This window comes from Staurois parvus, unplaced genomic scaffold (genome assembly GCF_062004578.1).
Source record: "Staurois parvus isolate SC_StPar_1 unplaced genomic scaffold, SC_StPar_1.0 ptg000439l, whole genome shotgun sequence".
Taxonomy (NCBI): domain Eukaryota; kingdom Metazoa; phylum Chordata; class Amphibia; order Anura; family Ranidae; genus Staurois; species Staurois parvus.
Genome location: NW_028318235.1, coordinates 1,531,301 through 1,558,773, shown reverse-complemented (window position 1 = coordinate 1,558,773; position 27,473 = coordinate 1,531,301). Strand labels below are relative to the sequence as shown.

The window sequence follows — 27,473 nt, the reverse complement described above, 5'->3', positions numbered from 1 at the left end:
TATGAGGAGGTGAGCAAAACCTTGGACAGAGGGGTGGCGGTGGACATGGTATACTTGGATTTTGCAAAAGTGTTTGACACAGTTCCCCACACATGGCTAATGTGTAAGGTAGTCTACGGGCTTGGAAAAATCTGTATGTAAATGGTTGAAAACTGACTAAAAGATCGTATTCAAAGAGTAGTGGTTAATGATTCATACTCTGAATGGTCTAGGGTTGTCAGTGGTGTACCCCAAGGTTCAGTTTTGGGACCCTTACTTTTTAATATATTTATAAACGATATAGGGACTGGGATTAAAAATCCCATTTCAGTCTTTGCAGATGACACCAAGCTGTGCAGTGGAATAACGTCCTTATAGGATGTCTTCAAATTACAAGCCGACCTCAATGCACTGTTTAATTGGGCAACTATGTGGCAAATGAGGTTTAATGTTGATAAATATAAGGTTATGCACTTGGGGGGCTAAGAATATGCATGCATCATACATACTGGGGGGAGTGCAACTGGGGGAATCAATGGTGGATCTGGGAGTTCTGGTAGATCACAAGCTTAATAATGGCATGCAATGCCGAGCTGCGGTTTCTATGGCGAGCAAAATCCTCTCTTGTATTAAAAGAGGTATAGACTCCAGATAAAGGGATATATCATTTTACCCCTGTACAAATCATTAGTAAGACCTCATCTGGAATATGCAGTTCAGTTTTGGACACCAATTCACAAAAAGAACTTTGGGGATTAGAGGAACTGAATAACAAGAATAACTCTCCGATTGCCTCTTGGGGGATCAGGAAGGATTTTTCTCCCTGCAGGAGGAAATTGGATCATGCTTTGCTGTGTAGAATGCCTGGGGCTGAGACCGGAGGCTGCATGATGTGTGTAGTGCACATTTATTGGGGGATAGTGCAGATAGAAAGGAATAAATGAACAGGAGAGAGGAGCAAGGAGGGTCGGTGCTGACTTAGGCTCCATGCACCCTGGGCTTAAAAAGAAACCGCCAGTTTCCTTGGCAAAAATAAATACCGCTGATATAGAGCATTTTTGTACACAGTATAGATGAGATTAGGAGAGTTTCACATTTTTTCTGCCAGAAAACTCGAATCAAAAATTCAAACCAGAAGGTGTTTTTTTTTTCTGCCTCTAAACATTGAGCTTAAAGTATGCCTCTAACCGTCCTTAATGTGCATGGACACAGGATAACACTGAGCTTGCTTCTACAGGCAAAACACAAAACTCCCGTAGAAGCAGTAATTTTTAAGCCAGTGTGCATGGAGCCTAACACTGTGCAGTCAAGCTAGAGAGAGGTGATGAAGTGAAAGTGGTTAACAGGGCGGAGCCTGACCATGGCGGCTGAGGAGAGCCCAATGTAGGAGCTCCCGGACGAAGCTCCGCTATCCGACCTCCCCAAGCACAAGGTCTTGTATGTAATGCGGAAGCCCCGTGAAGAAAAGACCTACTGCAGTCTGATGGTCTCCCTTGGATAGACGGAGGGGTCCTGCGGGAGAGGTGATCCGGGAGACTGTGTTCGGCTGTGGTGCCTGGCGGTGACCGCGTGTTTGGCTGCTAGGAGACGAGGAGGAGCGGCGTGACCACGTGGTCAGCCGCTAAGCACTGCTGGGAAACCAGGAAGCCGGCCGGCGTCCTGCGGTGGGAGAGAGGAGCTGGCCTGCTTGCCGGTCCACTCCCGGAGCCCTGCTTGAGAGAGAAGAGAAACGCCGAGGATTGGGGAGAGAAAAATAGAGGATACCCTGGGGAGTCCCCTTGATGAACACACTGCCCAGCTGAAAGACAGATGAAGAGAGCCTCTAGCCGGGTCACAAGAAGAAGAGAGAGATACGAGGAGGGTGAGTGACTCTGGCTGAAGCTCGATATATATTGTACTTTGTTTTGAGCTGCTAGGAGAAGAAGGGTGTGAGAATGTAAAGATGTGGAAAGGAGAAGAGGAATGCTGAAAGAAAAGTTTGAAAGTCAAGCAAGTGGATAGGGCTGTGACTTGTATATCAATAGCTGTCTCTCCCTAACCCTGAGCCTATAAAGGAGAATAAGAGCCACAGAAGAATGAAAAATAAAAACGCAAAAGGAAGTGGGCTTAAAGGGACTCAGACTGGTGCAATCAAAAAATATACCTCCCAGGGAAATGTAACCCCAGAAAGGCCTCAGGGTAAGATTGAAAAAGGAGAAGCAGACCTTAGCCTGGAAAGTAGCCCTAGATTATCACTAGGCCTCGACACTAGTAGCCAACAAATATCAGGTAATATAGAGATGGAGAAAGACCTACAAATACCAAATAAAAAAGAAATGGCAGAAATGTTCAAAGAACTGGAGAAAACAATAAAACAAGAAATTGTAAATATTCGAAATGACCTGGGACACCTTTTGGTGAGAGTGGAAGAAACGGAGGAAAAAGTTAAAAACCAGTCCCAGACTATTTCTGAATTAGAAAAAGAAATAATCAATATAGGTAAAGTTCAAGAAAAATTGCTCTATAAGGCTGAGATACAAGAAAATAGGGACAGGAGGAGAAACATTAGGATACGAGGGGTCCCAGAGAACTCAAAAGGAGAAATTCTGCAAGAGGTGGTCTGTAAAATATTAAACTCTATAATGGACAGCACTGATATGGAAAAGACTAAAATAGAAGGAATTTTTAGGAAAGGAAAACTCCAAGGAAATCTGGGAAAGGAAAGGCCGAGAGATATACTTGTTAAATTTTATGAGTTTCAAGATAAAGAAAAAATTTGGAAGAAGATTAAGGGAAAATCAGTAATTAAATATGAAGGAAAAGATATACAGATATATGCGGACTTGTCACCAGAGACTCTGTGGAGAAGGAGAACCCTGAGACCTCTGTTGGAAAGATTGAAAGAACAGAATGTGCAATATAGATGGGGGATTCTTTCTCTCTCCACCTTCTCCCTACTGTCCTCAAACCACTGTTTTTGAGATATTTTGGTAGGACTTGGGGGTCAATGGGGAGGTTGGAGAAGGGGAAAGTTGTCCATGGTCGGAGTTTTAGCCCTAAGGATTAAATCAAAAGTGGATTTTATTTCCACAAATGATTGGTAGGCAAATTGTAGGCCTAAAAAGAGGGGGGGGCGGATGGGAGGATAATTCCCTGCAGGATTAAAGAAGATATAAAAGCGAGAGAGAGGAAGGAAGGTAAAAAAAGAAAAGAAGGGAGAAAAGAGAGGAAAAATATAGATGGAGGAATAAAGGGGAGACCCAAGAAAGATGGAAGAGATACAGTTTATAACATTTAATGTAAACGGGTTGAACTGCCCTGGGAAAAGATTTAGATTATTTAAAGAACTACATCATAGGGCAGCCTCAGTGATATTCTTACAGGAGACACATTTTGAGATAGAATCAAATGTTAAGTTAAAATCTAGATACCATCCAACATGGTATTATGCAGACTCTCCGGTTAAAAGAGCAAAAGGTGTAGCAATAGGGTTGGCAAAGAATATTAGGTTCGAGTCGGAAGATAGAAAAACAGACCCAGAGGGAAGATTTTTGTTTTTAAAGGGCAAGCTACAGGAGATTGAGTGTACACTGGCTAATATCTACTGTCCTAATATAAGACCGGAGGCATATTTGAAAAAAGTGTTGAGGAAGCTGATGGATTTTAAAAAAGGCCGTCTGATTCTGGCAGGAGATCTTAACTTTTGTATGGACCCACAAAAAGATGCTACTTCCCATACACAGAGGGAGGGATGTAGGGCCCTGAAATGATTGAAAAAAGAATTACATGCATGCCAACTGGTAGATGCCTGGAGAATCACACATATGCAAGATAGGGACTACACCTTTTTCTCAAACATGCATAAGAGGTACTCAAGATTAGATCATATACTTATAGAACATCAATTAATTGAACATCTGATTCAGGTAGGGATAGAGACAATGTCCCAGGATAACACTTCCAAACTTAATAAAGCTATTAAAGGAATATGGGGAATTGTCAAATTTAAAGATCAACCCAACAAAAACGGAGATTCTAAATATAAATATTTTAAAAAATGAAAAAGAAAAGATACAAAAGGAATTTCCCTTTAAATGGAAAGATAGAGATATAACATACTTAGGAGTAAAACTCACAGCTTCATATAAACATTTATATAAACTAAACTATATTTCATTGATAAACGAGATTAGAGAGGAATTAAAAATATTGGAAGGAGGAAGCCCGACATGGATAGGGTGTATAAATCTGGTAAAAATGGTAATAGTACCAAAGGTTTTATATAGTTATCAAATGATCCCAATTAAACTCCCAGAAACCTTTTTCAAAGTAATTAAGAAATTGATAACAAGATACATATGGAGGAATAAAAAGCCAAGAGTATCATATGAGTTGCTGAGTAGGAGGAAAGAGAGAGGTGGATTAGGGCTCCCAGACCTCAAAAGATATTATAAAGCAGTAATACTGGCAAGAACTATAGATTGGGTGTATAACTATAAGAAAAGTTGGGTGAGAATTGAAAACAAATTCAGTGGAACAAACTTAGGTAGAGTGATATGGGTGCCAACACAGTACAGGGGTTTAAATGACAATGTAAATACATACACTTTGAATGTTTTAAGGACCTGGGATAACTTACACAAAAGTATGAAATGGGCTTTTAATTCAACATTGATGCCACTGAGTAACACAGAGTTTTTCCCCCAGGTAGAGAAGAAATAGGAGGTAGGTGGTTTAAAAAAGATGAGGTTCAATTAAGAGATATTTTGGTGGAGGGTAAACTATGCTCATTTAAGGAATTGGAAAAAAAAAAGGGAGAGATTTTCACTAAATTAGACGAGTGGCGGTATCTTCAATTGAGGTGTTTTGTTGGAAGTCTTTCAAAACCTTTAAGGACAAGAAATAATTGGAACTTGTTTGAAAAGGTATTGGGGACACAAGGTGATGGGAAACAGGGGATTGCTAAAGTTTGTAAATACTCACTGAATTAGACACAAACACAAAGCCAACATATATAGCAAAATGGGAAACTGATATGGGAGTTGTGATAGATGAGGAAAAACAGAGGAGAATATATAGATTAACTCACGAAAACTTTTCTATGAGAGAAGTAGAAATGAACTATAAGTGTTTGATAAGATGGCACATTACACCAAATGTAGAAAATAGGATGTGTGGAGAGAATTCACTGCTGTGTTGGAGGGGATGTGGAGAAATAGGTACGGTATACCATATATGGTGGGGATGCCCAAAAATCCAGGTATTTTGGAAGACAATAACCCATTTGATAGGAAAGATAACTGAAATAGACATAGGGCTAGACCCAGAAGTATGTATTTTGCAAAATATGGATATAACAGTGAATAAATATAAAAAATCAGGGATATGGTACTATCTAAACGCTGCAAAAGGTCTGATACCCAAGTTCTGGCGGAAAATGGAGGTGCCGAAGGAGGAGGACTGGATAGAAAGAGTGGAGCAGATCAAAAAGATGGAAAAACTCTGCCATATTCAAAAAGATAAGATGGAGGTCTACTATGGGAAATGGGAGAATTGGGAAAAAGCCAGATTATACATGAAGTATAGGAAAGAATAAAGAGAACTTTACTTTACTTGCTATTATAAGAAGATGCAGAGAAAAGGCAGGGAAGAGAGATGGGGATAGGGTGCGGGGAGGTGGTGGGAGGGATTGAGAAATAATTCTGGAAAGAGAAAATAAAGTAGAATGTTGGATATTATATTGTATTTTTATATATATAATGAGATGATGATATGTATTTAAATTGGAAAAATTAATAAATATTTAAATTATAAAAGAAAGTGGTTAACAGGGACAATGTAGTGTCCTGGGTAGGAGAGCAAGTTGAGGGCGGAGGGTAGCTATCTGGAGGAGAGAGTAATTAATAGCTGCAGTAGCAGAGATAAGGCAGAGTTGGAGCTCTGGAATGGAGGAGTCGGTGAATCTAGTACATTGTTTGGGGAATATAAAACACGACCGAAACTCCAAGTGCTCTCCCTTACTAAAGTTTAAAACCCGCTAGTTCCCTTCTGCCCCACCCCTTGTCTCGGCGCTGCTAATGGATACTGGTCAGGTAGTCACAGTGCTCTACCCAGTATTAGAGCTGTGGTACTGCCTTTGGTGTGCTCCAAATCTGATATTTTCTTGAACTATTTATCTCAGGGAATAATGAAGATGTCCTAGTGCATTATCTTTGAATACTGTACTCCAAAGTAAGCTGAATCAGTAAGTTCTTTAGCAGTATGTGCACACTTGGTATTGGGAGCAGAGGTATGATCTCAGTATACTCAGTCTACTTTTTTCCTGTAAAAAAAGAAAAAAAGGATCTCAGATAATAAAAGCATCTTTATGTTTCAGTCACACTGCTCACTCATTCTGCAAATTCTCTGTTGCTGAATTTCTGAACACTATCACTAGATGTCTGTTGAGGCTTACTGATTTTATTGTATGTACAACCTTGGTCTCTGGATACTGTTTAGCTACCTATATAACATTCTACTGTATATAGGACTAGTAGTGAGGTGGCTTTGCGCTACGAAAAAATATGTACTTTGACTTGAAATTATATTGTTTTAATGTGTAATTTTGTGCTGTTTGGATAGAAAGGTTTATGAAATATATGCATGGAGCATTACAAGACTTAGTGCTGTTTCACAATTTTTTTTTTCTTTTTTCTTTTTTGCGCAGCCGTTTTGTGCACACTTTTTAAAACATGATAAAGTTGACATCTCCCAGGTGTTTAGCATTCAGAAAAGTGGGAAACTGTACGCCAACTGCTGTTTTCTAGGCTTATTCGTTCTCCTTTATGTTTAACAATCTGCTTCAGAAGAATTTGAGTGACTTGCAAATCCTTGATCTTAATAGCAACAATGTTTAGTCATCTGTTACAGCAGTATGCAACAGAATACACCAATAGCAGGGAACTGAGGATACAGTAGGACTGTAACATTTGGTTGTTCAGATCCACCACCTCTGACCCCTTCCCCACCCCACCTATGATCAGGTTATAGGTGTGTATGCACTTGGGTTTTTTAACAGGACCTTTTCTTGAAGTTCCACCAAGGTGTCGTGGATGGAGGAAAGGATATAGACCTCTTTTATCTCTCCACTTTAGGGCTAATATCTCTTTACTTTGCAAACTGGCTGACTCCCCCTTGTTTGCAGGCGATCAGTCTTTGTAGGAAGCCCTTATACAAGGTGCCAAACAATTTTGCCACTAGTCCCTATATAGGTAGAGCATCCAGGGAAGTTATATGTATATCCTGTAGACTTGTCGCATAGCTTGTGTAACCTTACCTCATATTTGTCCGGTTTACTGGGACTATACTGTTTAATGCCCAGCCTTCCAGTGAAATGCACAAGGGACTCATCAACACATATATTTTTTTCGGGAGTAAACTTTTCCAAAAACTTATTGGAAAAATAAATTGATGAGTGGTCAAATTTTGAACAGCTTGTCATAAGCAGGATAATTTTAAGGAGAATACAGGGAATAATCATTGAAGTGGAAAAACCTCATGATCATCTCATAGCATGTTCTGGGCATCTCAGAAGAATAGACTGGTATTTTAACCACCTCCCGCCCGCCATATAGTCCAATGACGGGCGCAAGGTGGTTCTCTCGTTCTGGGAGGACGTCATATGATGCATGCGCGGCTCAGGTAGCGTGTGGCGATCACAGCGGATCACCGATCCACAGAAAGAGCCGAAGATGTCGGCTTGGTCATGTGATCAGCTGTGTCCAATCACAGCTGATCACATGTAAACAGGGAAATGTCGGTTATCGGCATTTCTCTCCTCACGAGCTGTCACGCTGACAGCTCGAGAGGAGAGCCGGTAATCGGCATTCGGCGGAGGGGACACCTACACTGATCATCAGAGCACTGATGATCAGTGTGCCCTGATGATCAGTGTAGCCCCAGCAGTGCCACCTGTCAGTGTCCATAAGTGCCAGCTGTCAGTGCCACATCAATGCCACATATCAGTGCCTACCAGTGCACATCAATACCCCATATCAGTGCCCATCTGAGCTGCCTTTCAGTGTCACCCATCAGTGCCAGTCAGTGCCGCCTATCAGTGCCCATCAGGGATGCCTGTCAATGCCCATCAGTGCCACCTACCAGTGCCTCCTCATGAGTGTCCATCAGTGCAGCCTATCAGTGCCCATCATTGCAGCCTCATTAGCGCACATCAGTGAAGGAGAAAAATCATTTATTTACAAAATTTTATAACAAAAATTAAGAAACTTTTTTCTTTTTCAAAATGTTCAGTGGCTTTTGGTTTGTTTAAGAAAAAATAAAAAACCCAGAGTTGATTAAATACCATCAAAATAAAGCTCTGTCTTAAAAAAAATGATAAAAATTTCATATGGGTACAGTGTTGCATGACCACGCAATTGTCATTCAAAATGTGACAGCGCTGAAAGCTGGAAATTGGCCTGGGCAGGAAGGGGGTATAAGTGCCCTGTAGGCTTGTGGTTAATGTGTGGAGTGGGTGGACCAGTAGGTGTGGACTTTTTCTTTTCTCTGTCAGTTCCATATTCAGTGTAAGTAAAAAAAAAAACAAAAAACTCTAGATTCTTCCATGATTACAGGTTTCCACATAAATGGATGGGCATAAAAATGAATTTGAATTGTTGGTAATTAATTGTCTGGCATAAAGATTGCATTTTTCCACTATGTAAATCATCAGTAATAAATGCAAAAAATAAAATTGGCGTAACCTTTTCTGTTACTATCTGAGGGCCTGGCTGTGCTGTAAAAGGGGGGTATTGTAGGTTCTACTGAATTAGAGAGCAGCCATATAGGATTTAAAAGCAAGTCTGGGAGGCTATTATGGGCCCTACTTTTTCTCATTCAATATGTTTATTGAAATAAATTAATTTAAAATTAACACAATTCGAGGTCCAGTGCATAAACATTCTGACATCATCACAGCATTGAAAGGCTTATAAGTAGAGATGAGCGAATTATTCAAAAATTCGATTCGGCTGATTCGCCGAATTTGCGGGAGAAATTCGATTCAATGCGAATTTATTCGCCGCAAATTTAACTTATTTAAAGGGTTTCTAGGCTTCAGAGAGCCTTTATATTAGTGCAGAACACTGTACCTTTAATTTAAATGCCCTTGGAGTCTGCTGGGGAAGAGAAATAATACTGTCAGTCAGTATGACATGCAGATGAGTGCCGTCGATCTTAGAATCACCGCACACTTCACTCATTTGGGCAGTCACGGGGCACGACGAAGAAGAAGAAGAAGAAGAATGAGAAGAAGAAGAAGAATGAAAAGAAGAAGAAGAATGAAAAGAAGAAGAAGAATGAAAAGAAGAATGAGAAGAATGAAAAGAAGAATGAGAAGAATGAAAAGAAGAATGAAAAGGAGAAGAAGAATGAAAAGAAGAAGAATGAAAAGAAGAATGAACTATATTACTATATCAGTCTCTAATGGATGCTGGAGAGTTAAACCCCCTAACACCTGCTGTGCCCATTATGAGGGGTTCCCACCATCCCTGTGCTGAGGTTCTGGGTATGCACACCTGCTGTGCCCATTATGAGGGGTTCCCACCATCCCTGTGCTGAGGTTCCAGGTCTGCACACCTGTTGCGCCCATTATGAGAAGTTCCCACCATCCCTGTGCTGAGTTCCTGGGTCTGTACACCTGCTCTGCCCATTAGGAGGAGTTCCCACTATCCCTGTGCTAAATTCCTGGGTCTGTACACCTGCTGTTCCCGTTATGAGGGGTTTCCACCATCCCTGTGCTGAGGTCCCAGGTCTGCACACCTGCTGCGCCCATTACTAGGGGTTCCCACCATCCCTGTGCTGAGGTTCTGGGTATGCACACCTGCTGTGCCCATTATGAGGGGTTCCCACCATCCCTGTGCTGAATTCCTGGGTCTGTATGTACACCTGCTGTGTCCATTGTGAGGGATTCCCACCATTCCTGCACTGAGTACCTGAGTCTGTACACCTGCCAAAAGAAAGTTTCAGGATTTTGAAGGAGCAAAATACAGTAATACTGGAACAAAAATGAGCTGCGTGGTGGAGTTGCCAGAAGAAGAAGAAGAAGAAGAAAAGAAGAAGAAGAATGAAAAGAATGAAAAGAAGAAGAATGAAAAGAAGAAGAAGAAGAATGAAAAGAAGAAGAAGAATGAAAAGAAGAAGAAGAATGAAAAGAAGAAGAATGAAAAGAAGAAGAAGAATGAAAAGAAGAAGAAGAATGAAAAGAAGAAGAATGAAAAGAAGAAGAAGAAGAATGAAAAGAAGAAGAAGAATGAAAAGAAGAATGAAAAGAAGAAGAAGAATGAAAAGAAGAAGAATGAAAAGAAGAATGAAAAGAAGAAGAAGAATGAAAAGAAGAAGAAGAATGAAAAGAAGAAGAATGAAAAGAAGAATGAAAAGAAGAAGAATGAAAAGAAGAAGAAGAATGAAAAGAAGAAGAAGAATGAAAAGAAGAAGAAGAATGAAAAGAAGAAGAAGAATGAAAAGAAGAAGAATGAAAAGAAGAATGAAAAGAAGAATGAAAAGAAGAATGAAAAGAAGAAGAAGAATGAAAAGAAGAAGAACAAGAATGAAAAGAAGAAGAAGAACAAGAATGAAAAGAAGAAGAACAAGAATGAAAAGAAGAAGAAGAAGAATGAAAAGAAGAAGAATGAGAAGAAGAAGAATGAAAAGAAGAAGAATGAAAAGAAGAAGAATGAAAAGAAGAAGAATGAAAAGAAGAAGAATGAAAAGAAGAAGAATGAAAAGAAGAAGAATGAAAAGAAGAAGAATGAAAAGAAGAAGAAGAATGAAAAGAAGAAGAAGAATGAAAAGAAGAAGAATGAAAAGAAGAATGAAAAGAAGAATGAAAAGAAGAATGAAAAGAAGAAGAAGAATGAAAAGAAGAAGAAGAATGAAAAGAAGAATGAAAAGAAGAAGAAGAATGAAAAGAAGAATGAAAAGAAGAATGAAAAGAAGAAGAAGAATGAAAAGAAGAAGAAGAAGAATGAAAAGAAGAAGAAGAAGAATGAAAAGAAGAAGAAGAATGAAAAGAAGAAGAAGAACAAGAATGAAAAGAAGAAGAAGAACAAGAATGAAAAGAAGAAGAAGAACAAGAATGAAAAGAAGAAGAAGAACAAGAATGAAAAGAAGAAGAACAAGAATGAAAAGAAGAATGAAAAGAAGAAGAAGAAGAATGAAAAGAAGAATGAAAAGAAGAAGTATTCCAGTACAGCAAAAAGTGTATCTGCAGAGAGCTCCGCTATTTCTGACAGTTCTCTGACAGTTCTGACAGTTCATTTACAGCGGTTGAAACATTGTATCTATTTATTTCCGAATAAAAACATCTGTATCCTAAATGGAAACAAATAGATACAATGTTTCAACCGCTGTAAATGAACTGTCAGAAATAGCGGAGCTCTCTGCAGTGACACTTTTGCCGGCTGATCGGGAAAAATTCGATTCGTGCACCCGAAGTTGGCTAAAATTCGGATTCGATGCGAATCAAATTTTTCCCGATATTCGAAACGAATTCCACTTCGCCTGGTTCGATTCGCTCATCTCTACTTATAAGGAATTACAGTATATTATGGGCCCTACTTCTTTATGGTTGCACCCCACTACTGCCACCTGGCCTATCATCTGGGAGTACTGCTCTGCTTGTGCTTGCCACTTCACCAGGATTTATAGCATGACTGGTGGTCGCCTGCTTCTCCTCAGATTGCCTGAATGTTTGTTGAGACCCACTCCTCCTCAGAATCTGTTACTGACTCACTGCTTTCAACTGACTCATATTCAGAATATGGGTCTGGAAGTGAGAGTTCTACTCTCATAATTTGTATCTGGAATGCCTGCTTGCTTGGTGTATTTTTTGGACATAGTGTTCAGATGTTGATGGTGCCCTGGGGACACTGTGACAGATGGTGCCCTGGGGACACTGACAGACGTCGATCGTGCACTAGCAACACTATATAAAGGAAATGGCAGAGGGCGCCAACTAAGTGCAGTATCTAAGAAAATACTTTATTAAAAATTACAAGTGGCAATTTAGAAGATGCATAAAAGTAAGAGCATGTAATCCACCCAGTGCATTTTTTAATCAAGCCTCGGTGTGTCTTAAGGGGCCAGGAAGTAGATGCCGCTGTTGGGAGCTGTGTAGGACACCAGAAATAAACTGGAGATCCTGGAGTGCATAGACTTTGCCGGACCACAATGCCACTCTTGGGGGGCCGCAATGTGAGCGTTTCAGCCCGTAACTGCTCCTTTTTCAAGCCTGAGGACATGCTCATATGTGCACATGTATATGTGTATATGTATGTATATATATATATATATATATATATATATATATATGTATGTATGTGTGTGTATATATATATATATATATATATATATGTATGTATGTGTGTGTATATATATATATATATATATATATATATATATATATATATATATATGTGTGTATATATATGTGTATATATATATATAAATAAATAAAAACAGAGCTGTGGGAGGGGCCATACAGGATAATCCGTTGAGACGACACTATTATGGCTGCCTGAAGTCTGTACCATAGTAATGGTAAATAGTAAATATATATAGTAGATCTAGAATTCCTATATAGCAAACAAGTTAAAGGTAAGAAAAAAAGGGGAAAAAGAAAAGAATAAGCGTAGATGAGTACTTGCCAATTCCTATCCAAAAAATTGGGTGATTTGACTTTGGGCCATAAACAATGCATGTATAACAGTAATTTGCTTTGGTGGCTTGAGCAGTGAAAAATCAACATAGCCCATAAACATATACGAGGATCCACTGAAAGATCCATATCTAAAAACCTGTTAAAGTGGTTCTAAAGTCTCAATTTTTTTTACCTTCATGCATTCTATGCGTTAAGGCCAGAGGTCTCATAGTCCCCAGACCTTTCCATAAAGAGGACCTGTCACAGCCCATGCCATCACAAGGGATGCTGTTCATCCTGTGTGATAGCAATAAAGTTTAAATAAAATAAATAATTGAAAAAAAAAATTTAAAGCACCTCCGTTCACCACTGCTTGTGTAAAGGCCAATCACTGCGTTGGTCCCGCCACGCTTACGTAAACAGCGATCACACTCGCATGTGAGGTATCAACGCGAATGTCAGAGCGAGAGCAATAATTCTAGTACCCAGCCTCCTGTGTAACTATAAACTGTAAATCTGTAAAGACTTTTAAAGTGTTACCTGTGGATAATTTAATGTACCGTAGTTTGTCGCCATGATACGAGTGTGCGTAGTTTTAAAGTGAGACGTGTTTGGTATTTTCTTTGCTCGGCTTAACATCATTTTTTATATTTCAAAAAAATTGGGTGTTATAAAAAAAAATAATTAAAACATGCCTTGTGAGCTGTTATAATCATGTTGCATCATTTACCCAAAATAATTTTTTTGTTAGTGAGCAGTTTCTACCTGATCACACTCTACTGATATATAAAATATAATCAAAACCAGCAATAAACTCCTTTTAATTAAAATTTCTCGTGATGTGCTTTTCTCTTTTCACCCTTAAAGAATAATTTAACCTTTTAACAAAAAAATGTGCATTTATTATTCTTTGTTTCTAGAGCCTCTAAAGTATTGCACCAGCAATCGGCAAATAGTTGGTGCAATGCAGGTCTCCTGCAGACCTGTCAGTGTATCTGTGTACCCACACAATTTGTATGGGCAGGCAGATACTGACAGGAAGACTCAATGACCTATGCACGGCATAGTAGTACATTATGGCAGATATATCTGTCAAATGGTGCACTCCAGCGCTGCAATGGGATCGATCCGGCAGGCCCCTGGCATTTCCATTTTGCCTGGTCTTCCTTCCGCGTTATGTGCCTTCGCCCATTTGATAGTCCTGGCCGCGATGTCACTCCTGCACATGCGCACAGGAGTCACAATCCGTGGCACAGATCGGGCCCATAAATGTTTGCTGAGCTGCACATGCATGGCTCAGTGAACATGACAGCTGACAGGCAGGAGAATGCATTTATGGCGGAAGAGGCCGATAGGGTCTCTTCTTTCATAAATACCCTGCCTGTCAGCAATTTTGTAAAAAATTAGGTTTACTTCCACTTTAAGGGTGAAAAGAGAAAAGCCTATCACAAAAAATTTGATTTAAAGGACTTTATTATTGGTTTTCATTATATTTTTTTTTATTATTATTATACAGTATTTAGCACCAGAAAGGTTTGCTCAGCGCTGTACATTATAATGGGGGACAGAGCATGAGACATTACAGTAACAAAACAATACACGAGGGGTTCGAGGGCCCTGCTCTTTCCAGCTTACAATCTAGGAGGGAGGGGAGAGTGGTACAGGAGGAAGTGGCTGTGGGGGATGGAGGATGGTAGGAGGAGTGGAGGAGATCGGCTGTTAGGTGAGGGTGGGGTAGGCTTCCTTGAAGAGATGGGTTTTCAGGGTGCGCCTAAAGGTGAGGTGGGTAGGTGACAGTCTGATGGATTAGGGTAGTGAGTTCCAGAGGATGGGGGAAGTCCTGCAGTCGGGCATGGGAGGTGGAGACCAGAGAGCTAGAAAGTAGGAGGTCTTGTGAGGAGCGAAGAATACGGGTTTGGTGGTATTTGGGTATCAGATCTGTGAGGTAGTTTGGGGCAGCGTTGTGAATGGCTTTGTATGTCAGTGTTAGTAGTTTGAATTTAATGCGTTGGGCAATCGGGAGCCAGTGGAGGGAATGACAGAGGGGGGTGGCAGAAGAGGAGCGGTTGGTAAGGTGGATGAGTCTGTCCGCTGAGTTCAGGATAGACTGAAGCGGGGATAGACTGTGATGAGGTAGGCCGGTGAGAAGGGAGTTGCAGTAGTCCACACATGAGATAAGGTGAACGAGTTGTTTAGTAGTGTCTGGGGTTAGGAACGTACGTATTTTGGAGATGTTGCGGAGGTAGAGCCTGCATGAGTTTGCCAACGATTGGACATGGGGTTGGAAGGACAGGTTTGAGTCTAGAGTGACTGGCAAGTTGTCCAAGAACATTGTTCTCTCCCCTTTATTCACTATGTGATGCCTGTTTATGTGTCCTTGCTTCATAAGCCAGTTATAGACTTGGGCGGGTGGCCACTTTTATGCATGTTTGAGTTTTTGGTACGTGGGTGCACTAGGGCCCTGGTTGCCATTGTGCTACATGCTGGGGTCCAGTGCACTCCTTTGCCTTTAAGAGGGGTGGCTCCCTCAGGTCCACCTGCCCATGATCTATCCATTAAATGCATGTGCCTCTACTATGGGGACTCACAAATTTTAGAGTTAGGACCACAGATTACCAGGGTGCCGTGTCGTGGCTCTGTGGCTTACGTATGTATTTGCAAATGTGTGCTAACTAAACCCCTGTTATAAACGCATACTGTTAGACAGGTTAATTCGGTTGTTAGCAAGCTGGCTGGCAAGTTGTCCAAGAACATTGTTCTCTCCCCTTTATTCACTTGAGTCTAGAGTGACACCTAGGACTTTGGCTTGTGGGGTGGGACTGATGGTGGAGTTGTTGGTCGTAATGGAGAGGGTGGGGCGTGGGCTGGGGGGACGATTAGGAGCTCGGTTTTGGAAAGGTTCAATTTGAGGAAATGGAGCGACATCCAGTCTGATATGTCGTTCAGCAGGTGGGTGATACAGGTGGAGAGTGAAGGGGTGAGGTGAGGGGTGGAGAGGTAAATTTGCATGTCATCGCCGTAGAGGTGATAGTTGAAGCCGTGGGAGTGTATCAGTTTGCCGAGGGAGGAGGTGTAGATGGAGAAGAGAAGGGGCCTGAGGGCGGGGACCCCAATAGAGAGGGGGAGGTGGTAGCATTATAGGTAACGCTGAAGGATTGTTGGGATAGGTAGGAGGAGAACCAGGAGAGAGTGGAGTCTCTGATGCCGAGGGAGTGTAGTTTATTGAGGAGGGGGTGGTCCACTGTGTCGAAGGCCGCGGAGAGGTCAAGGAGTAAAAGGACTGAGTAGTGGCCATTAGCTTTGGTGGTTATCGGGTCATTAGTGATTTTGGTGGAGTGTAGGGGACGGAAGCCAGACTGTAGATTATTTTAATTGATTGTGGTTGGTTTCTTAAGAACAAGGCATAAGAAGATAGAGACAGTATTTCTTTATTTTACTTGATTGTGGTTGTGGTTGGTTTCTCAAGCACAAGGCACAAGGAGATACAGAGATATAGTGGCTTATTATAAGTGGAAGTGCTACACCAATTTGATAAGACAAAAAATTTGTTATTATATTGTGTTTCTGTTCACTAAGATTTATCAAAGTGCAATTTTCCCCAAAAAATTTGCGTTTGAAAAAAAAACTGCATAAATACTGTGTAACAAAAAATTGCAACACCCACCATTTTAATTTCCAGTGCTGCTGCTTAATATATATATATATATATATATATATATATATATATATATATATATAGTGAAGGAAATAAGTATTTAATCCCCTGCTGATTTTGAATGTTTGCCCACTTACAAAGAAATGAGCAGTCTAAAATCGAATGGTAGGTGTATTGTAACACTGAGAGACAGAATAGCAACAAAAAATACAAAAGATATACATGTCTAACAAATTATGCACTGATTTGCATGTTCATGAGGGAAATAAGTATTTGATCCCCTTCACTTAACATGGCAAATCCGTTGTTGGCAATCACAGAGGTCAGACGTTTCCTGGAGTTGGCCACCAGGTTTGCGCACATCTCAGGAGGGATTTTGGCCCACTCCTCTTGGCAGATCCTCTCCGAGTTGCTGTTTGGCAACTCGAACTTTCAGCTCCCTGCACAGATTTTCAATCGGATTCAATCATTGACACTCCACAACGTGAGATCTTGCATGGTGCACCAGACCTAGAGAGACTGACAGTTGTTTTGTATTTCTTCCATTTGCAAATGATTGCACCAACTGTTGTCACCTTCTCACCAAGCTGCTTGGCGATAGTTTTGTATCCCAATCCAGCCTTGTGTAGGTCTAGAATCTTGTCCCTGACATCCTTGGACAGCTCTTTGGTCTTTGCCATGGTAAAAAGTTTGGAATCCGATTGTTTGATTGCTCCTGTGGACAGGTGTCTTTTATATGGGTAATAAAATGAAATTAGCAGCACTCCCTTTAAGATACTGCTTCTAATCTCAGCTTGTTATCTGTATGAAAGACACCTGGTAGCCAGAAATCCTGCTGAATGATTGGGGATCAAATACTTATTTCCCTCATGAACATGCAAATCAGTGCATAATTTGTTAGACATGCATTTCTTTTGACTTTTTTGCTGCTATTTTGACTCTCAGTGTTACAATACACCTATCATTCGATTTTTAGACTGATCATTTCTTTGTGAGTGGGCAAAAATTCAAAAGCAGCAGGGGATCAAATACTTATTTCCTTCACTGTGTGTGTGTGTATGTGTGTGTGTGTATGTGTGTGTGTGTATATGTATATATATATATATCTATATATATATCTGTGTTATGTATATACTTCTTATGGCTTTCTTTCAACAATGGCTTTCCTTTTGCCCCTCTTCCATAAAGGCCAGACTAATAGTTTGTCCTGTGGACAGATTCTCCCACCTGAGCTGTGGATCTCTGCAACTCCTTCAGAGTTACCATGGGCCTCTTGACTGCTTCTCTGATTGATGCTCTTTTTGGCCGGGCTTTCAGTTTAGGTGGACGGCCATGTCTTGTTAGGTTTGCAGTTGTGCCATGCTCTTTCCACTTTCAGATGATAGATTGAACAGTGCTTCATGATGATGATGATGATGATGAAGAAGCTGATGCTCAAGCTTTTTATAATCTAACCCTGCTTTAAACTTCTCCACAAGTTTATCCCTGACCTGTCTGGTGTTTTCCTTGGCCTTCATGATGTTGTTTGTTCACTAATGTTCTCTAACAAACCTCCTGAGGGCTTCACAGTACAGCTGTATTTATACTGAGATTAAATTACACACAGGTGGACTCTATTTACTAATTTGGTGACTTCTGATGGCAATTGGTTCTACTAGATTTTAGTTAGGTCTATCAGAGTAAAGGGGGCTGAAAACAAATGCATGCCACACTTTTCAGATCTTTTATTTGTAAAAAATATTTCAAACCATTTATCATTTTCCTTCCACTTCAGCATTATGCACCACATTGTGCTGGTCTATCACATAAAATCTCAATAAAATACATTTACGTTTTTGGTTGCAACCTGACAAAATGTAGAAAATTTCAAGGGGTATGAATACTTTTTCAAGGCTCTGTACACTATATTGCCAGAAGTATTGGGATGCCTGCCTTTACATGAACTTTAATGGCATCCCAGTCTTAGTCCATAGGGTTCAATATTGAGTTGGCCCACCCTTTCCAGCTATAACAGGTTCAACTGTTCTGGGAAGGCTGTCTGCAAGGTTTTGGAGTTTGTCTATGGGAATGTTTGACCATTCTTCCAGAAGCGCATTTGTGAGGTCAGGCACTGATGTTGGACGAGATGGTCTGGCTCACAGTCCCCACTCTAATTCATCCCAAAGGCGTTCTATCGGGTCGAGATCAGGACTCTGTACAGGCCAGCCAAGTTCCTCCACCCAAAACTCACTCATCCATGTCTTTATGGACCTTGCTTTGTTCACTGGTGTGCAGTCATGTTGAAACCATAAGGGGCCATTCCCAAACTGTTCCCACAAAGTTGGGAACATGAAATTATCCAAAATGTCTTGGTATGCTGACGCCTTAAGGAGTTCCCTTCACTGGAACGAAGGGGCCAAGCCCAACCCCTGAAAAACAACCCCACACCTAATCCCCCCTCCACCAAACTTTACACTTGGCACAATGCAGTCAGGCAGGTACTGTTCTCCTGCAATATAGTCTATATGACAGAAATATCAGAATTGGCCTGGGTTTCAAGTGGTTAAAGAGCTAAAAAACACAATTCTATAGAATATTTCTTGGACTGCAGTTGGACAGTCTAAACTACACAAGATGTCACTGCTTAGAACAGTTGTTTACACCTGCTGTTCACACTTGCTGGTTTGCATGTGTAGTGCTCTGTGCAAACCAGTCTGCATGTTTCCTCCTTCTAGTAATCATGTGCTTGTCTTAATTCTAGCCATACACAGTGGTACCTCTTGCCACCTTGTAGGTCCTGTTGTGACATACTGTACAAACTGGCAGGAGGCAGCACAGCACACCCTGCAGAAGGTATTCCATAATTCTGAAGCTGGCCATACATGAATCGAGATTTGGTCTTTGCAGCAGGGACTGATTGACTTCTGTTCATACAGCCTGTTTGAAAATTTCGGCACGATCAGCACTGCCAACTGATCAGTGTATGCTGATGCAGGGAAGTCTGTCCACTGTCAGAATACAAAGGCTCAGCTGGAGTGATTTCCCCATCAACCTCAAATGTGTGGATGGGGGACTTTTTTTTTTCCCTGTTCAGCCTGCCGGGGGGGGGGGGGCGAGAGAACTGATCTAAGGGCTGCCTAAAATATCCTTTAGGGGGTTCCCCTGGAGTTTACTTTTCAGCTTCCTCTTTTCAAAAGACTTGCTCGTCAGAAATGAGGGACTTTACGGCAGTGGAGGCTTCAGCTTGCACTATTTCTTGGTTTGTTTTCCAAAATATTTTGCAGCCTTGTGTTTTGAACCAATAAGGTACTGACCTTTTCTGTAGTCATTCATTTTATTAGCATGGCCATTGTTTCCTGGGCTTTCCATCATCAAGCCTAGGTATCTCAGGTGTGGAAGGTGACTGTGTCATCTCTGCATACACTAACAGTTTTTCTAAAGTTGAGGCGGATTCATATATGGATGCCAAAGCTTACAGGCGGCTGGGTGATTCATCCCTAGGGGCTTTTTTCTCACCCATTTGGAAGTGGTGTTTTTTTTTTTTCCTGCCTAACCCTTATTGAATACTGCTTAATCACATCCCACTGTTTTCCTGAGCGATGGCTTCTCTGTTGGCCTGAAAGTCACGTGCGTTTCTGCATGTTTTTATACACATTTACTGTATGTGCATTTTTCTGCATAGTTAATTTTTAAAGGCATGTTTCCGCTGACCTAATTGTTATGGGTGAGAGGTGCGCCGCAGTGTGGTGCAAATACGTTTATATGAGTTTGTGTACTCCTGTGTGATAAAGTACAAACAGTTGCATTCTAGCTCGCATCTCTGTAACACATATAAACTCAGCATTCTAATGTAAACATAACATGGAATACTATTGTTTTTTTATGGGGTTGATTTACTAAAGGCAAATAGTCTGTGCACTTGTTCTAGATCTGAGGGAAAGATCTGAATTCAAGGGAAGCTCTGCTGATTTCTATCATCCAGTCATGTTACATAGTTAGTCTTGCTGAAAAAAGACAAAAGTCCATCCAGTTCAAACATGAAGAAAAAAAAAAAAGTTATAATCCTACATCTACAGTTGATCCAGAGGAAGGCAGAAAAAACTGCTATATATATTTTTTTCCAGGAAGAACTCATCTATGTGGTCTTTTATTAAACTCTCCAGTATCTTCCCAATTATAGAAGTTAAACTAATAGGTCTATAAGTACTTGGTAAAGGTTTTGACCCCTTTTTAAATATTGGCACCACATTGGCCTTACGCCAATCCAGTGGTACTATGCCAGTCATTAATGAGTCCCTGACGGAGTTCAATTCTTTAAGGACCTGTGGGTATATGCCATCCGGTCCAGGTGCTTTATTCACCTTTTATTCTGTCTAAATATTTTTGGATCATATCAATTGTGAGCCAGTGTGGATCATGCCCGTTATGGACAGGAGCTCCCCCATGCTCCTTTGTATACACAGAGCTGAAGACTGTATTTAATACATTTGCCTTCTCTTTGTCCCCAGTCACCCACTCTAGATTATTTTGTAAAGGGCCTACATGCTCAGACTGGACCTTTTTACTATTAATATATTTGAAGAATTTTTTGAGGTTGGCCCTGCTATCTTTTGCAATCTGTCGTTCGTTTTCAATTTTTGCGGCCTTGATTTTCTTTATACATATTCTGTTATATTCTTTGTAATATTTAAGCAATGATAGCGTTCTTTCATTTTTATATTTATTAAAAAAACTTTTCTTATTATCTCTAGCTTTTTTAACTTTGGCCGTAAGCCACATAGATTTGATTTTTAGCCTTTTAAACTTGTTGCCCGTGGGAATATATTTTTCAGTGTGTTCACATACAGTCTTTTCAAAGAACTCCCATTTCTGTGCTATGTTCATTGATGCCAATATTCCCTCCCAGTCTTAAGTCTTGGAGAGCAGTTCTCAGCTTTGGAAATTAGCTCTCTTAAAATTGAGAGTTTTTTTTTTCACATATGTGCTTGCTGTTTACAGCTAACAATAAATGAAATCATGTTATGGTCACTGCTACCCAGATGTTTTTTATATGGACATTCGTAATATGCTCTGCATGGTTTGAGATTACCAGGTCCAGCAGAGCATCATCCCTGGTAGGGGCCTCTATAAACTGTACCATAAAATTGTCCTGTAGTAGGTTTTAAAAATTATGCCCCTTTATTCCTGCAGTACCATTACTCCAGTAAAATTTCAGGTTACTTAAAATCCTCCATTATTATCACTGTCCCAGCCCTTGCAGCCCTTTTGATCTGTGCAAGGAGTCGCTACCTCCTCATTAACACTGGGAGGCCTATCACAAATTCCAATGATTACCTTTGTAGTATGCACCCCCATGTACAGTTCCACCCATAATACTTCAGCCTCATCACACTCCCCATCAAGTAGGTCCTCTTTCACACTATCTCTGAGATCACTTCTCACATAGAGACAGACACCACAACCTTTCCTATTTACCCTGTCTCTCCAAAAGAGAACATAGCCAGGAATATTAATGGCCCAGTCATGTGAAGAATGAAACCAAGATTTTACAGCAAAACCAATTAAATCATAGTTCTTTTCATGCACCAAAGCTTCCAACTCACCTATTTTGCTTGTCAGACTTCTGGCATTGGTAAACAAACACTTTAATTCATTATACAAAATACAAAAAAAGCAGCGCTAATCATAAACGCATAATGTCAAAAAACTTAAAAAGTCCCAATTCATAAAGTCCCAATCATATTCCCACGGTCCACCATCACCAGGACACCCGAATGGTTCAGCCTCTTACCAGAACTTCTGACCAAATAACACTGGTCAATATAGGCAACTCCAATAGGAGATGAGAATATGAATCTTGGAATTAGCAGTCCTTATCCAGATTATTATCAATCTTCTCCTTTAAGAATCAGAAGAGGTCCTAAAAGAGTACTCTCGTCCAACATTTAGGTAAGGGATAGAAGAGAAAAAACACTCATAGTGTAGTATTTGAGTATTAAATTCACCCTGTTTAATTTCAAGTTACTCGTACATTGTTATGGATGGTTACCAGCATTTGTATTGAGTTTCCAACCAAGAAAATGGCTGCCATCCCTTCGGCGTGTGACATCACGTTCTTTTGGAGGGATGACGGCCATTTTCTTGGTTGGAAACTCATAACCTTACCTATAGGTACAACTGAAAAACTTGCTACCGCTTTAACATAGCTTCGAGTAGCAGGTTTTACCAGGTTTGGTATTCAGTGTCAGTGAATCGGTAAAAGATCTGTAATTCCCTCCAAAACTGTTTGATTTCCTTTTATTGAATTTATATTATGCAGAATTATCAATCTGCTACCAGATACATTTAGATTTTTTTTTAATATTATTTTGATCTTTAAAGCATGAATTTTTTCTTAAATGTTGTATATATTTTTTCCGCAGGTATGCAATTCCTCCTGAACATGGAAAGAGATTGGAGCGCCTAGCCAAAGGTAATGGTTGAAACATTCATAATGGCTCAATTTCTATAAATAAAATTACACTAGTAGCACAGTCAAAACACTAAATCATTTTGGAAACTGTGTATTGAACTCTCTGTGCTGAGTTTAAAGAGTAACTCCACTTTTGCTGAAGAAAAAAAAAATATTTCCCTCTGGGTGATCTGTGTACATTGCAAAAAACTTTGTTGCAAATTCCTACCTTTTTGTTTTTCTGAAGAAACGTTGTTTGTCCATGTGCATAGTGAATCTGTATGTGAGTGGGTTTTATAATTATTATTATTATTATACAGTATTTATATAGCGCCAAAGGGTATGCTCAGCGCTGTACAGTAGCAAGGGGGACAGAACATGAGACAAGACAGTAACAATACACTACACGAGGGGTTCGAGGGCCCTGCTCTTTCGAGCTTACAATCTAGGATCAAGTTGCTGCTGCACTTGCAGAGCTCCATTGAGGAAAGTGGCAAGGTCTGCATCCCTTGAGCTGTGATTTCCCTTTGGGAGTATCTCACCAAAAATTTAATTTTTGTTGCAGGGGCTGCCAAAAATCTGACTTGTATCTTAGTGCAAATTCCAGGGAAAATTAGTGAGTCATTCACTCAAGCAGGAAATGACATTTCTGGGGAAGTTCTGTACATCTTCTGCGTACAGAATGCCTCCAGGTAGCTTTGCATTTTACAGAAAATTACAGAGCTGCAGATTGAATAGGAAAGGTAATTTTTAATAACATTCAATTACAATATCACTTAAGCCACAGTTGTATATGCTATATTATTTTACCCTTTTAAATAATTGGATTTTCATTTGCTCTGGTTTTTGTAAAGAAGCCAGTGCAAGAACAAAGCATAAACCGTGCTGTGGTACTAGAGGTTGTTTTGGCTTGCTACCTTAGGAAGAAGAGCAGGACATCTGTGAATTTACTATGGAATATTGTTCTGGCTTTAGGGGAGATTGCTTTTTTCAAATAAGAGTTTATTGTTCAAGAGAGCAGAGAGTAATGTAATCATAATCGAGAATGCAGATGGTAGTTATGTACAGTATGAGCATATTCCAAATCCTATAGAGGTGAACAGCTGAGGAAAGAGCCAGTGTGTTTTGACACCATAACAGATATTCAGAGTCATCCACGGTTTGGGAAACCGTTGTTTTGTGGGGGGGGTTTAGGAATGAATGTAGCAGTTAAAGCACATGTTCCTATTCTGACCCTAGGCCTTCCAGCTTTTTTGCACTGCAAGACTGTCTAGTCCCCAGTATGCTGATTAGTATATGGTTGTGCTCACATGCAGATGGACACATCAAATTATTATGTGTCTGTTTACCCACTACACATTGTTGCCTCAGTAATGTGCACATCTCAAGACACTCTATGCACTCATTTGCACTTTATCCCCTAGTATCCTTCCGGATGTGCTTACAAATCACGATTGGCAGCCCACAAATTTTGCAGCACCTGTACTTCCCCCATTCACTGCCCAATCCGGAATTCAGGTAGAAACAGCTAATTTAACTACTCCCCTTGATTTTTTTGGAGCTGTTTTTCATGAAATATCTTTATGCATTGATTGTGGATCAAAGCAACTTATATGCACAACAATTTATTACCGCCAACCCAAATTCAAACCTTGCCAGACCATTTGCATGGAAACTCATTACGGTTTCCGAATTTTAATTTTTTTTTTTTTTTTTTTTTTACCTAACCCTCAACATGGGCATTACTAAAAAAAATGAATTGTGGTTGTATTGGTCCACAGACCTGATTCATTATATCCCGTGTTCTCTGCTGCCATGGCCAGGCATAGATATGAGAATATAATGTGTTTTATGTGTTTCAACGCGTAAAACACAGTGTCGTCCTCGAGGTGACACTGAATTTTACCGGCTCCACAAAATTCGCCCCTTGCAAATCTTTTTAACCAAAAATTTGCAGATGTCTATACTCCCCAGCAAAAAATTGGCGTTGATGAGTCCCTCATTAATTTTTCTGGCCGCTTTGCATTCAAACAATTTCTCCCCAGCAAGCGTGCAAGATATGGGGTCAAGATGTGTAAGATATGTGAAAGGGCAACAGGCTATACATGTTATTTTCAGATTTACGAGAGAAAAGATAGTCACGTGGAGCCCCCCGGATGCCTAGACTACATGGGGAGTAGTGGCAAGATAGTTTGGGACTTGGTGTCATCCTTTTCCCATATGGGGTACCACTTATACGTGGACAATTTTTATTCAAGCATGCCACTATTTAGACATTTGTACAATCTTGGATCTGGCGCATGTGGCACTGTGTGACCTAATGTGTGCCCACCATTAGGAGTGGGTGGATGCAGGGTGGTATGTTCTATTGGTAGGCATACCACACACTTTTTCTGGCAGAGATTTTTTACTTTTTTTCATTCAGTCCACAGGCTGCATACAAAAAAAAGGAGCACAGCATATATACCCAACAAGGATCAGTGATGTACTGCTACATCCCTGGACTTTGAATGGTTATACCAGGACGATGCCTACAGCTGCAGGTCATTTTGTTCAGCCGATGATCGACTTTCATCTTTCATGTAAAAGCAATCCTAGTGTCTAATTAGCTGCAGGATTACTTTTACAAGCAGTGGGAGATGATGCACCTACCCTCCCCCGCTGCCTTCAACGGCCTTCTTGGGCAGTCCCGTGCTGTGGCAGGCGTACACCCAGAGATGGACGCGATTCAACCATTTTGGCTTCAACCTCCATCTTGGCAAAGGGGTTAACCATCCTGACAAAAATATTTCCCCCTCATTCTTCCCCTTCCCTCTCTGCTAATTCACAGGGACATATGTGTGTTGGAAGTGTCACAGGAGGCCAGAGCCCAGCAGGGGCTATGGAGCTATAAGACCCCCAACGGAGCTGGGGCCTAGCTGTCCAAAGTATCTCTGCAACCTAGCACCTCGTAAAAAGATAACTCAAACCTTGCCAGGAGTTCAAGGCATTCCAGAGAAGCAGGAAACCAGATAACACTTTTAAAATCCATTTTTCCCCTATGTCTCATATCTTGGAATATGAGAGACTTCCATAAAAACCAGGCATATCTTCAAATTGGCCAAGAGAAGACGAACAGTTTAATAGGTCACTCTCCTTGGTTGGAATACATAGGAAAGCAGAAAAGTAGATCTCATGAACCATTCAGTGTAGAATTTCATATCTAATCGATCCTTAGACGTGTCTGCATAATAATCTACCCGCGGGTGGAGTGTCACTTGTGCATATGAAAAGTTATGAGCCAAAATATGAACTAGAAGAGATTTTGGCTCTAGTTTAGGTCTACGCCCAGACCTTCCCGCCCTAAACGGGGTATTGGTCCTTGACTTCAGAGACACCCCCTGCTGGGGAACTACAAATTGGGTTGTCAGGCCTAAGAAAAGTTAATTTGAAGACTTCTCCTGTTTAACATCAGAACCAGCTTGTGAGACAGCCCTTTCGCTCTGAAACTTGATCTGCTAACCCAGGACTTTGGCAAGTACTTTAACCCTTTAACCTCCTTTCTGTTACCTCTTTGCTGTGCTGTTGTTCTCTGTATATTTATATATATATTGGTTACATCTTTTTTCTGTAAATATTTTTATTGCACGCGTTTGACCTTTTAGTAATAAATCTTTCCTTCTGAAAGTGTTGAACTGTTTCTATAGCTCTTTATTGCAATTTACGAATTCCTGCCTCTAAAAAGAGCGCTACTGTGTTTGTTTAACCCTCTGTATAACCGGCCTGCAGTGACCATGTTATACAGACAATTATCTCAACCATTATAGTGTTATAGCTGATATCGCCGAGTTTCCTCTTTCTCTGTACAAAAAGGAGGTGGTGGCAGTGTGAAGGGTTATTTGCTTAATTAACCTGACCCAGTAACAATCGCTCAGGCTGCCAGTACATAGATTGTGGTCCAATTAGCTGGAAAATCGTTGTGCAGGGTGCAGCTGGGTGTGGCATTGTTATGCACGTGACATCGTGGTTTCAGATTGGCCAGTCCTTCGGTCACGAGTTTGGTGAGAAGGTCAGGGGTCTGACGCCGCGTTCGTCACATATTGGTGACAGCGATCGTGGTATCGTCACATATTGGTGGCAGCGATCTTTCGTCCGTCACACATGCCATTGGGGGAACCTGAGAATGCAGCCGGTGTTTCTGCCATCTGACCATAGAGCTGATTGGAGACCAGAATGGTGCCAATCATCTCTATAGTCTAAAAAATTGGAAGCTACGAGCATTTCATTACTTCAGTTTCGCCGGACATAAACCGCGCCATTTGTAAATTGGGAAAGCATCTGATCACACTGATCTTGGTTTGATTAGATAATGTAAGGGCAGGGAAGATATCTAGAGTCTGATAGAACCCAGATTTCTCAAAAAAGAGTATATGACAATGCCCATTGAAGTTATAGAGGATATTTGCATTCCCTGTGATAGCATTAAAAGTTATTAAAAAAAAATTAAAGGGGTAGTGTAAAAATAATTTAAAAAAATCAAAATAACAACAAAAAAAAAATCTTGCCCCCCCCCCATGCACGCACACCTGTGTGCACCTGCGAGCATTGACCCTGTGCCGGTATGTAAACAGCGATTGCACCATGCATGTGAGGTAGCGCTTCTACCTAAAAAAAAGTACCAAATATATATATATATAGAGAAGCTGCTAACATCCAATCACATACCAAAATGATCAAAGATAAATGAAATGAAGGAAATGATGCAGTGCTACTCT

The 27,473-nt window shown here is 40.5% G+C and overlaps 1 protein-coding gene across 2 annotated transcripts in view; it reads left to right on the top strand.

Annotated features, from left to right (window-relative positions):
• LOC149454032 (lysine-specific demethylase 4B-like) overlaps positions 1-27,473 on the top strand; it is a 247,291-nt gene that overhangs the window by 114,251 nt on the left and 105,567 nt on the right. For both annotated transcript variants that reach the window (XM_089687863.1, XM_089687862.1), the window contains one exon: positions 22,691-22,740. In XM_089687863.1, coding sequence (XP_089543989.1) covers positions 22,691-22,740 — 50 coding nt within the window. The remainder of the gene's footprint in view (positions 1-22,690; positions 22,741-27,473) is intronic.